This window comes from Dendrobates tinctorius, unplaced genomic scaffold (genome assembly GCF_039654945.1).
Source record: "Dendrobates tinctorius isolate UK_male_01 unplaced genomic scaffold, ASM3965494v1 ptg000159l, whole genome shotgun sequence".
NCBI classification, from domain to species: Eukaryota; Metazoa; Chordata; class Amphibia; order Anura; family Dendrobatidae; genus Dendrobates; species Dendrobates tinctorius.
In genome coordinates this window covers 425,253-438,046 of record NW_027361826.1, presented here as the reverse complement: position 1 = coordinate 438,046, position 12,794 = coordinate 425,253, and the positions used below count along the sequence as shown (strand labels likewise).

The following is a 12,794-nucleotide window of genomic DNA, read 5'->3' as shown; positions in this document are numbered from 1 at the left end:
CTTGATACTGGATTTCCATATTTGAAATATCTTGGTGAAATTAGTTGATAGCAGGAAAGGGTCATGGGGGGGAAAAGTCCAGGTGAGAATCCTACAGTGGAATTTAGTGACGTCACCCTCCGTTACTTTATACACTATCAGTTGATTTCTCCCAAACGTTTTCAGTAACAGTCTTGTAGGTTACGTCCACATAAATTCCACGGGAATCCAGGCCGAGCCATTCCCTTGTATAGAGCAGCTGGGGTAACACAAACTATACGGCCTCCCTCCGACATGCACAAAAATCAGGAGATTCCATAGAACCCCAGATGTATGGCTCAGTGTAGAGCTAAGTGTGACCCTCGCCCACTGCACATCCCAGATCAGTGTGACCCCACAAACATTCCTCCATTAAACAAGGGACCACCGATTCTGGAACATTTGCCCGATTCATGAAGCCAATGTCATTTTGATCTCCACAATTCTACTCGGATCTGCAGTGGTGGCAAGTATACATTGTAAGGATTTAATGGGACGAGTGAATATTGCACTGGGACCTTTTTTAACGCAATGTCTTTTTTCTGCTTAAAAAAAAACTATGCAGGGGTATATCCCCCCCATCCAAGTTACCCACCCCCTGTCTTTTGCCATATGTCAAGTACATTATATCCTTTGGATGTAAACATAGCTTAATTAAAGCTTCGGACATTTTGCTGTTATAAATGTATGACCATTCATAGAGCCAGAGATCTCTCTGGGGCGTTAACATAGCAAGAGCACGGCAAGGGATAGGACATCAATCATCTACAAAGGAAAAAGATTTCAGCTCCCCGATGTGAAAAGGAGGAGACCGGCGCGGTGCAATAAACGTCTTCATATACTGTATGGATAAAGAAGGGTCACGTATGCACCTGGCCCATGAAATATTGGATCTCGGGGTCATTACACAGGGGCATGAACCAGGATGCTTGGGACATTTTCAGAATAGCTATTCTGCCAGCAGCCAGGTGATACATTCTGCAGCGGTGAATAATTACGCTCATGGCCACCGGATTACTGCTCATTAGAAGACATTACGGCCTCTTCAGACGGGTTAGGATCCATAATGATCGTCTGCGACTCACCGTGAACTCCTTCAGGACTGCAGCCTTTGATTTTTCCCATTAGGATCTCATCCAGGAAAGGATGGAAGACGACATATCGGAAATGGACTAAAAGGTGAAAGCAAGAAAGTCAGGTCACGGAGAGATCTAGCAAAATCAGGACAAAGGAAAATAAAAGGAATTACCCATGGGGACCAATCATGTCTTAACTATCAGGGAATCTGTCTCCAGGTTTTTGCCTCCTAATCTGACAGCTGCAAAATGTAGGGGCAGAAACCCCGACTCCAGTAAAGCATTATTTTCTGGGCTGCTTGGCACAGTTTAGATAAAACAGTGGTTTTATCAGCAGGAGATTATCACTAGAGGACTACTAAACCTGCCGCCAGGTCGTCCTCCATATTTATGAGCTCTGTATAACCCCACCCCCACCACTGAGTGGCAGCTTTCTGTATGTACACTGTGCATAGGCAGAAAGCTGCCAATCAGTGGTCAGGCAGGGTTATACAGGGCTCAGCATTCAGAAAACTGCTAGATCTGAAGAAGAGAAAAACAGTAATTTCATCAAAACTACAGCAAGCTGCCCAGTAAGTGAAACATCGCTGGAATCAGTGTCTCTGCCCCTACTTTATGCTCTCTTAGATGTGATTGCAAAAATCTGGTGACCCATTCCTTTTAAAATAAGGGCATTTGAAAAGCGAGAGCGGAGATCTAATTGGTTGCTACAGGAAATGCATCCCCTTAAGTGTCCCTCCAGAACAAGTAACTACTAATTATCCATTATAAAATCATTTTTAAAAACTCACAATTTAGGTAACAGAAACAAGCAACAACTACATAAGGAGGCCGATATGTACAGAAAATCAATGTAATGAATGCTTTCCTCATATAGAGTACAGGTACCAAGGCTTGAGGTGTGCCCTCCATAAATAACACACATCACATTCACTGGGTAGATGACACAGGTGTGATGCTGATGGTCCAGCTACTGAGGACCCCCAAAGATCCAGGGAGTGACGGACACAGCCTCCTGTCTGGATGGAGCGCCATGAATCCCATGTACGGTGTACAGACTGTTCATGGAGCAATGGTCGCATATGCCCACTAGCACCTCATTCACACACGGGACCTTGGGAACGCTCTTCTCGGGATTGATTATATGCAGTCTATTAGCTGAATACGTAGTATTGCACAGTCATGTATGGGGGACCACGGGCTGTATCGACAGGAGCCACATTCAGATGCAAACTATTTTTAACAAATTTCAATGTTTTTTTTTTTTCACTGCTTAAATAAAAAATACCTTATAAGGCTGTGTGCCCACGATGCGATATTTTGAAGTGTTTTTGCCGCGATTTTCGGCGCGAAAGCGTTTAAAAATCGTGTACAGAATGCCCCCCATGCATTCCTATGGCATTCCGCACATGCTGTGCTAATGCTGCGCTTTTTTCCGCGGCGGAATCGCATCGCGGAAAAAAATCGCAGCATGCTCATTCTTTTGTGCGGAATCGCGAAGAATTGCCGTGATTCCGCACCCATAGGAATGCATGAGAATCGCTTACTTCCCGCATGTGGCTATGCCCACCATGTGCGAAGTTAAGCGTCTCATGTGAGGTTGGTACCCACGGTGTGCAGGAGAGGAGACTGTCCTCCAGGCCCTGGGTACCATACCCCTGTAAAAAAAAAAGAATAAAAAAAAGGGGTATATTTACCTTCCAGCGTCACGCACAGCATTCCCGGCCTAAGCGTTCCCAGTAATGCCTTGCGGCAAGGTCCTGTGATGACGTAGTCTCGCGAGATCGCTATAGTAACGCGAGACCAACATCATCACAGGTCTCGCAAGGCATCGCTGGGAACGCTGAGGCCCGGGATGGCAGCGCGGGACGTCGGAAGGTAAATATACCCCGATTTTTTATTTTTTTTTTATCATTTTTAACATTTTATCTTTTACTATTGAGGCCGCATAGGCGGCCTCAATAGTAAAAACCTGGTCACACTTGTCAAACACTATGTTTGATGAGTGTGACCAACCTGTCAATCACTTTCCAAGCGATGCTTCAAATCGCTTGGAAAGTGCTTGAGAAAATCGCGGCAAAATCGCGAACAGAATCGCGGTGAAATCGCACGGAAAAAACTGCGTGATTTCTGGGAAGGAGTCCGGTTTTCAGTGTGCGTTTTAAAACGCAACGTGGGCACATAGCGCCTAATTTTGGTTTTCATATGGGCCTAAAGAATGAACCTGCACAACGAAAGGCGTAAAAGCAAAATCTGGAAAATTCTGGTGGAATTTTGTTTTTTACGTGGCTCTCTGAAGGGGAGGAGAAAATGAACATGTAAAATCAGAAATTGGATGCGACAATAAGCCACTGCAGGACGGCGTTTCTCTGCTGAGTTGTAGGTTACGGAGATAAGGTTTCAAGAGTTTTGTTAAGGGGGCTGTCCACTACTAGGCCAACCTCTTCTTCACCTAAAAGTTTGGCCCCGATAATATAATAAAGCCTGTACTCACCTCCCGAGCCGGCTCTGTTACCGCGGGGTCGGCACTCGCTCTCCCCGGAGCTGTGAGGCGGTGGAATGACACGTGATGCCTGGCGTCACTGTCTCCGCCTACGGACAAACTGACCATGAAGAGGAAGCCATGGCTGCAGCTCACCCCGGACTTCACCTTCATATGCAGTTTATCTGACGGAAAGAACAGAACTAGAATATCCAAGACTAACCTTTGGTGTGAGAAGCTCCATCACCGGGAAAAATGTAGGAGTCCTCCAACTTCGTGATATCGTACAGGCAAATGCAGAGGCCCACATTATACACCACCTGGGTGAACGGGAAGGCATGGAGAAACAAGCAACTTCTCAATTCATCATTTATTAAAAATCCTCTCAAGAACAAAGATTTTTAAAGAGAACCTTTCACCCAATGTTTCTGCCTGTCCGTAGCTGAGCGCTCAGTGTCAGTATCACACTTACAGTGGCATGTAAAAGTTTGTGCACCCCTTGTCAAAATTGTTATTGTGAACTGTTAAGTAAGTTGAAGATGTGCTGTCCCTCCCCCACACGACTCACACAGGAGGACAGACCGTGAGATCAGGGCTGCATCTTCACACACCGAGAAACCTGCTCTAAGCGGCGATGGGGCGGTGTGCTTTTTGGCGTGCTTTTTTTGTTGAGTGTTAGTGCTTATGATTGGTCAGCATCATACAGGGGGGGGGGAGAGGAAGTACAGTATTTTTTGGATTATAAGACACATTTTTTCCCCAAAAAATTATAATCCAGGTATACCTTTCCGGGACCGTTGCTGCAGGCCGCAGGCTGGGATGATGGGGGTGTCTGGCGGTGCTGCGGGGGTGTCTGGCGGTTAAATCTCATCTACTGATATCTTGATGCCGAGATCTCCATCTGCACCTGCACCCCCCCCCCGGTGGCCATTTTCTCAGTCCACCGCATAGAAACCATGGAACTGCGGGGGATCCTGCCTTTCACAAAATGTCGGCAGAGCCTCCACAACACCGCCAGACACCTTCACAGTGGCATGCCGCACATCAGAACACCCCCTCATACCAGTCTGCAGCATCACCCCACTCCCGCCTCCTCCAGCAGCAACCCCGCTTCACAGCAGCCACCACCCCCAGTAAGCAATAAGATGCATGGACTTAAAGAAGCACCAACATTTTATTAAAAAAATAATTCATATTTTTCTCAAAATTTGGGGTGCGTCTTATAATCCGGAGTGTCTTATAATCCGAAAAATACGGGTACATGCCCCCCAGCAATAATACCCACTTGGCTTAAAGGGAACCTATCAGCAGGATTGTGCACAGTAACCTACAGACAGTGTCATGTCGGCGCCGTTATACTGATTACAACGATACCTGGTGATGAAATCCGTCTTGTGGTTGTTTAATCTTTATTTTCAGTATTGAGTTAAGGCCCCGTCACACATAGCGACTCACCAGCGATCCCGACAACGATATCAACCTGTCAGTATCGCTGGTGAGTCGCTGCATGATCGCTGGTGAGCTGTCAAACAGGCAGCTTCACCAGCGATCAGGACCAGCGACACCGAGCACGCGGCGTCGCTGTGTACTTTAGTTACCAGCGCGCTGATACAGGGAGCTGGTAACTAAGGTACACATCGGGTTTCTAAGGGGCGTGCGTCACTTCTGATCGCTGGTCTCCCGCCTGTCACACGCAGCGATGCGTGCTGGCCAGCGGGAGACCAGCGACCAAAAAAATGTCCAGGGCTTTCCTACAGAGTTCCCGGCAGGGGGGCCGGTCGCTGATCGCTGTCACACACAGCGATCTCGCTGGTGAGATCGCTGTTACGTCACAAAACTTGTGACTCAGCAGCGATCTCGCTAGCGAGATCGCTATGTGTGACGGGGCCTTTAATGATATGCCCGTGCTTTGGGGAGGGGTTGTGAGGGGTCCTCATGTGGTGCTCTGATTAGCTATTCATAATGCAGACTGCTGACAGTCTGTGCCGTATCTTGCTAGAGAACCCACAGTCCTGTGTCCCCCAATGTGGCGAAGGAGAAAAAATGTCCTTCAAGATGGTCCCACCAGTGCCTTTGCAATAGCAGCTACTGGCGATCATCCATAGCTGCTATTTTTGTCTCTAGCAAGATGGCGCAGTCAGCGCTCGCGCAGTAGCAGCTATCGGATCACCTCTATACTCACACCGATAGCCGCTACTGCGGCGGGAGCCATTTTCAAATGGATTTTTTTTTAATCAGGATAACCTCAACTACAATAATTCTGTACACATTACACATGTGATTATTCTGCGGCTCAGGAACAACGGCCGGCACCAGCCTGCAGAAGGTTTTTTATTATGTATAGATAATATTCATTATGTAAGCTAAACTTTGTTTTACTCTAATCTGTAGTTACTATTACATCAGGTGTACAGTTCAACATGAGAAATGTGATTACAGCTCCTCTACGGTATCTTACTGCTCGTTGCCTAAATTTCTATTCTGCAGTCAGGTGTCTGTGGTATTTAAACGTGGCTGACACCATGTCTCATTAGCCGAGCCCCTGATGTACCAAAAAACAGCAGAAACCCCCACAAGTGACCCCATTTTGGAAACTAGACCACTCAAAGAATTCATTTAGGGCTGTACTAACCATTTTTAACCTACATTTGATTCACAAAACGTTATAACATTTAGATGTGAAATGAAAAAAAATTAAATTTTTTCCCCACTAAAATACTGTTTTAGCACCAAATTCATAATTTACCTGAGGCATAGCAGAAGTTGGACCCCACAATTTATGTAATTTTTCCTGAACGTGGCAGTATCTCATATATGGTCGTACGCTACTGTTCGTGCACACGGCAGGGATCAGATAGGAAGCAGCGCTACTTGGCAAATTCCGTTTTAACAGATTGTGTGCTCCATTAGCTGAGCCCCTGAGGTGCCAGAACAGCAGAACCCCCCACGTGTGACCCCATACAGCAAACCTGACTGGTTAAGGAATTCATCTAGGGGTTCAGCGAGTATTATAAACGTACAAGCTGCCTCACAGAGCTTTATAACAGTCTCAGGACTGAGAAGGAAGGAGCGCTATTGGGCTAGAATACTTTACGAAATTTGCACCTCTCAATGAAATCATCCACGGCTGCAAGGACTATTTTGTAAAATCCACGCCAGCATTTTTTTCTGCAGAACTGAAAATCTGCCAGTCTAGTGCCCATACATTGTGCCCCCACACTGTGGAGAGCCCCCTGTGCTTCTGGTGACACATACCCAGTAAATTCTTAAGTGCTCTCTCCCCACTACAGTAATGCCAAACATGTGGCCCCTTCCTGTGGGCTAGGCACAGTGTGCCTCACCATGGGGGCAGCTGGATTTGGGAGCGCAGAATTCACTGAATTTTGAGGGGGCTGAGAGTCTGTTTTACCAGTAACGTGGGAACCCCCTAAAGTTCCAGTGACAGGTGACGTACCTGAGTGGGGTCTGGTTTTATGCAGGATGAGGTCGGGTTTTTATTGGTAACATTTTGGGTACGCAACATTTTTTGATCACTTCCAGTATAAGGCTGGATCACATTCTTGTGATCTACGCTTAGCACTTACGTCAGGGTTTCCGTGTAAATCCCACCAAAATGCGATTCATATGAAACCCCCAATGGAACCACCCACAATAATGAGACAGATGGAGAAGCCTTGGACTCTGTTTGTCGTCCGGTTCCTGTGGTAACCATCGTTTTAGGTGTTAAGAGAACTTTGGCAGACTACACTAGTGTGCTAAAAAGACATGTTGGAGGAGGAAAATAGCATTTTGGTTGCTTATCGTAAAATCTGTTTCTCAGAGTCTTCATTGGGGGACACAGAAACCGTGGGTGTGTGTGCTGCTGTCACTAGGAGGTTGATACTATGCCATCAAAAAAATGTTAGCTCCGCCTCCGCAGTATACACCCCTCCGACCGGCTGTAGGACAATCAGTTAGTGAAAAAGCAGTAGGAGGAGACATTATCATGTAAGTCAATCATATAATCTTTACAGATAACAGAATCATGGGAGGGCGCTGTGTTCCCCCAATGAAGACTGAGAAACAGATTTTATGGTAAGCAACCAGAACCCTGTTTTCTCTTTCGTCTCATTGGGGGACACAGGAACCGTGGGAAAAAAGCAGTCCCTGGGGTGGGAGAAGACAGAAACTTCCTTCAGGTCGGAGAACTCACCACTGCTGCCAGCAATATTCTTCTGCCTAGGCTGGCGTCCGCTGAAGCATAGGTATGGACCTTATAGAACCTTGAGAAGGTATGCAGGGACGACCATGTGGCTGCCTTAATAATAGTAATAATAATAATGCTACATATTATTTCTATAGCGCCGACATATTCTGCAGCACTTTACATTTCAGAGGGGATTTGTACAGACAATAGACATTACAGCATAACAATAATCACATACAGTAGATTATAACAGATACCAAGAGGAATGAGGGCCCTGCTCGCAAGCTTACAGTCTGAGGAAAGAGGTAGACACGAAAGGTGGGTGGTAACAGTTGCCCTGATTGTATGCACCAGCCATAATGTTAAGTGTGTAACAGTACAGACACAGAGGGCTAATGGATGCATAAAGCATGTGGGAACATGATGCGGGGAACCTGGTTATGGTAAAACTTTTGGCTGTGCCACACAGGAATAGATTAGGTTAATGTGTTGAGGCGATAGGCCAGTCTGAATAAATGCGTTTTCAGGGCACGCTTAAAATTGTGGGGATTGGGGACTAATCGTATTGACCAGGGAAGTGCATTCCAAAGAATTGGCACAGCACGTGTAAAGTCTTGGAGACGGGAGTGGGAGGTTCTGATTATTGAGGATGCTAAACTCAGGTCATCAGCAGAATGGAGGGCGCGGGTAGGGTGGTATACTGAAACAAGGGAGGAGATGTAGGGTGGTGCTGAGCCATGGAGGGCTATGTGGGTGAGAGTAATAAGTTTATACCGAATTCTGGAGTGGATGGGTAGCCAGTGTAATGACTGGCACAAGGTAGAGGCATCGGTGTAACGATTGGTGAGGAATATGATCCTGGCTGCAGCATTCAAGACAGATTGGAGAGGGGAGAGTTTGGTAAGAGGGAGACCGATTAGAAGAGAGTTACAATAGTCGAGACGAGAATGAATAAGAGAAACAGTAAGAGTTTTTGCAGAGTCAAAAGTAAGAAAAGGTCGAATTCTAGAAATGTTTTTGAGGTGCAGATGACAAGAGCGAGCCAGTGATCGAATGTGGGGGGGCAAGGAAAGCTCGGAGTCAAGTATGACTCCAAGACAGCGGGCATATTGCTGGGGAGCAATAGTGGAACCACACACAGAAATGGCAATGTCTGGTATAGGTACATTTGTAGAGGGAGGAAACACAAGGAGTTCAGTCTTTGACAGGTTCAGTTTCAGATATAGTGAGGACGTGATGTTAGACACAGCGTTTAGACAATCGCCGGTGTTTTCTAGAAAGGCTGGCGTGATGTCAGGAGAAGAAGCGTATAATTGGGTGTCATCAGCATAGAGATGGTACTGGAAACCAAATCTACTGATTGTTTGACCAATAGAGGCAGTGTACAAGGAGAAGAGGAGGGGGCCTAGAACCGATCCTTGAGGAACCCCAACAGTAAGGGGAAGGTGAGAGGAGGAGGAACCGGTAAAAGATACAGTAAAGGAGCGGTCAGAGAGATAGGAAGAGAACCAGGAGAGAACGGTGTCCTTGAGGCCAATGGAACGGAGCATAGTGAGGAGGAGCTGATGATCCACAGTGTCGAATGCTGCAGAGAGATCCAAGAGAATTAGCATGGAGTAATGACCATTTGATTTAGCTGTTAGTAGATCATTAGAGACTTTAGTGAGGGCAGTTTCAGTAGAGTGTAAAGAGCGGAAACCGGATTGGAGAGGGTCGAGAAGAGAATTATCAAAGAGATAGCGGATAAGACGGGAGTGGACCAGGCGTTCCAGGAGTTTAGAGATGAAGGGAAGATTAGAGACAGGTCTATAGTTAGCGGCACAGTTTTGGTCGAGAGATGTTTTTTTAAGTAGTGGATGTATGATGGCATGCTTAAATGAGGAGGGAAAGATACCAGAAGAGAGAGAGAGGTTAAATATTTTTAGTTAAGTGAGGGGTGACAGCAGGGGAAAGGGACTGGAGGAGATGTGACGGAAATGGGTCACTGGTGTAAGTGGTTGGGTGAGAAGATGCAAGGAGCTTGCTTACTTCTTCTTTGACTGGTTCAAAATCAGAGAGTGAGCTAGATGCAGTGGGGGAGTGCATGGTATGAGGTGATTGGGAGATAAGTTCGTGTCGAATCTGGTCAATTTTTTCTTTGAAGTAATTGGCCAGATCGTCAGCTCGGAGCTCCGTGGTTGGGGCCTGTACAACTGTGCCTTGCACAACTGCATGGCGGATAACCTACTGTGTACTGCCCAGGAGGTGCCCACCGCCCGGGTTGAATGGGCCTTGACCCCAGCAGGGGACACCCTGTCCTTCACCTGGTAAGTTTCCAGAATTGACATTCTGATCCAGCGGGCAATTGTTGCCTTAGAGGCCGTCAGGCCTCTTCTCATCTCATTGGGGATAACAAAGAGCGAGTCTGCCTTCCTGAAGGTAGCAGTCCTGGCCAGATAGACCCTTATCGCCCTGACCAGGTCTAGCTTATTCCAAGAACACTCCAGAGGATGGGTTGGGGCGGGACAAAATGACGGAAGGATTATATCCTCGTTGAGGTGGAAGGCCAATACCGCCTTGGGAAGAAAGTTAGGAGGCCGCAAAACAACCTTGTCCTGGTGCATAATCAAAAATGGAGGGTGACAGGACAATGCTGCTAATTCTGAAACCCGCCTAATAGAGGGGATGGCTATGAGACATACCACCTTCCAGGACAACAAAGACATGGGAGCTTCCTGGAGGGGTTCAAAGGGTGAATCTGTCAAGGCTTCCAAGACCAGGTTAAGATCCCATGGAGCCACTGGGGATCTGTAAGGAGGAGCTGCATGTGCCACCCCTTTCAGAAAGGTCTTAACCTGTAAGCGGGAGGCCAAATTTCTTTGAAAAATAGAGAGCAGATACCTGGCATTTCAAAGACCTTAGGGCAAGACCGGCATCTAATCCTGCCTGGAGAAAGGATAGGACAGATGGTAGGGAACAGGGCATAGGTGTGATGTGATTAGACTCACACTAGCCAAAACAGGCCTTCCAGGCTCAATAATAGACCCTGGAAGAGGATTGCTTCCTAGCCTGGATCATTGTATTAATGACTCAGTCCGAAAATCCCGCTGCTCTCAGTATTGTGGTTTCAACGGCCTTACCGTCAAATTGAGCAACTGAGAATTCGGGTGGTAAAACGGCCCCTGAGCCAGGAGGTCTGGCCTGTCGAGGAGTCTCCAGGCCCGAGAGAAGATTGATAATTTCCTCCTGGGCCAGAACGGGGCGATCAATATGACCGGCACCCCTTCCGCCTTGATCTTCTTTAGCAGTCTGGGCAGGAGAGGAAGGGGAGGGAACATGTAAGGGAGTCTGAACTGTGTCCAGGGAAAGACCAGCGCGTCGACCCCTATTGCTAGAGGATCGCGGCATCTTGAGACAAACTGTTGGACCCTTCTGTTCGGTCATGACGCCAGAAGGTCCACGTCTGGAGTCCCCCATATCCGGCATATCTGACAGAACATGTCCTGATGTAAGGTCCATTCTCCTGCTGCAAGCCTCTCCCGACTGAGGAAGTCGGCGGCCGTGTTGTCTGTGCTGGGAATATAAACTGCCTAAATTGCCAGAATCACGGTTTCCGCCCAGTTGAAGATTCTGGATCCCTCGGCCAGTGCCCGGGGACTCCTGGTTCCCCCTTGGTGATTGATGTATACCACCGCTGTGGCATTGTCTGTTTGAATCCGAACTGGCAGGTCCTTGAGGTATCTTTCCCAATGTAGGAATGCTAGAAAGACCGCCCTCAGTTCTAGAATGTTGATTGATAGTGAGGATTCTCGCCTTGACCATCGTCCCTGGACCGTCAGGTGACAGAATACCGCACCCCAGCCCATGAGACTGGCATCTGTAGTTACCACCTGCCAGTGGACAGGGGGAAAGGGCCGTCCCAGATAAACGAGGGGGGAGGTCAGCCACCACTTGAGGGACTGCCTGGTCTGAATGGAAGGGAGGAAGGGGCGATCCAGCGAAGAGATGGACCCGTCCCACTGAAGAAGGATGTTCCTCTGCAGTATCCTGGAACGGAACAGGGCAAAGGGTATTGCCTCTGAGGCTGCCACCATCCTCCCCAGGACTCTCATGGCAGCGCGAAAGGATAGAAGTCAGAATTTTAACAGAGCGAATTCCCTGCTGGAGGGTAATCCACTTTGTTTCTGGGAGAAAGACCCTCGAGCGGCAGGTGTCGATTAGCATCCCTAAGAATTCTAGGCGTTGTTGGTGTTAGGTGAGATTTTTCCCTGTTTACAATCCAACCAAACCGGGACAGTGCGTTTAAAACCACCGCTAAGTTTTCCCGGTCCTGAGCGAAGGAGGGTGCTTTGACGAGAATATCATCGAGATATGGTACCAATACTATGCCTCTGACCCTTAATATAGCTACCATCGCTGCCATAATTTTTGTAAAAATTCTGGGGGCTGTTGCCACTGCCAGCCCAAATGGCAGGGCCACAAACTGGAAATGCTGCTGTTGGACAGCGAAACGCAGAAACCTTTGATGTCCCTGAAAAATGGGGACGTGCAGGTAGACGTCCCGGATATCTATGGAACATAGGAATTCCTGATCCTCCATAGACGTAATTACCGACCGAATCAACTCCATCCTGAAATGGCGTAAGCGGACCCATCTGTTCAGCCTTTTGAGGTCTAGTATGGGACGAACTGAGCCATCCTTTTTTGGTATCACAAACAGGTTTGAGTAAAAGCCGGTAAAACGTTCCTGCTCAGGAACGGGGACGATTACTCCTGCATTGAGGAGAGAGTCGATTGCCGCAAAAAAACCTAGAGCCATAGCAGCATCTTTTGGTGGCTGTGAAAGAAAAAAAACAAAAAAAACAACAGTCTCACGGCAGCGCGTTGAAGTCTATCTTGCATCCTGTGGATACCACCTCCTTTACCCAGATATCCTCTACTGAACTCTTGCCAGACATATCTGAAGAGGAGAAGGCGGCCTCCTAGTCTGGGAGAGGCACTGGGAAGGGAGTTGGATTCCCTGCCGGCGTCAGGCTGAAGCGGCTCTGCTCGG

General features: G+C 47.6%; 1 protein-coding gene across 1 annotated transcript in view; it reads right to left on the bottom strand.

Annotated features, from left to right (window-relative positions):
• Positions 1–12,794, bottom strand: part of POLR3H (RNA polymerase III subunit H) — a 40,156-nt gene that overhangs the window by 18,642 nt on the left and 8,720 nt on the right. Inside the window, exons 3-4 of the mRNA XM_073549433.1 lie at positions 3,800–3,896; positions 1,104–1,190 (exon numbers count right to left, since the gene is read on the bottom strand). Of these exons, the coding sequence (XP_073405534.1) occupies positions 1,104–1,190; positions 3,800–3,896 (184 nt within the window). The remainder of the gene's footprint in view (positions 1–1,103; positions 1,191–3,799; positions 3,897–12,794) is intronic.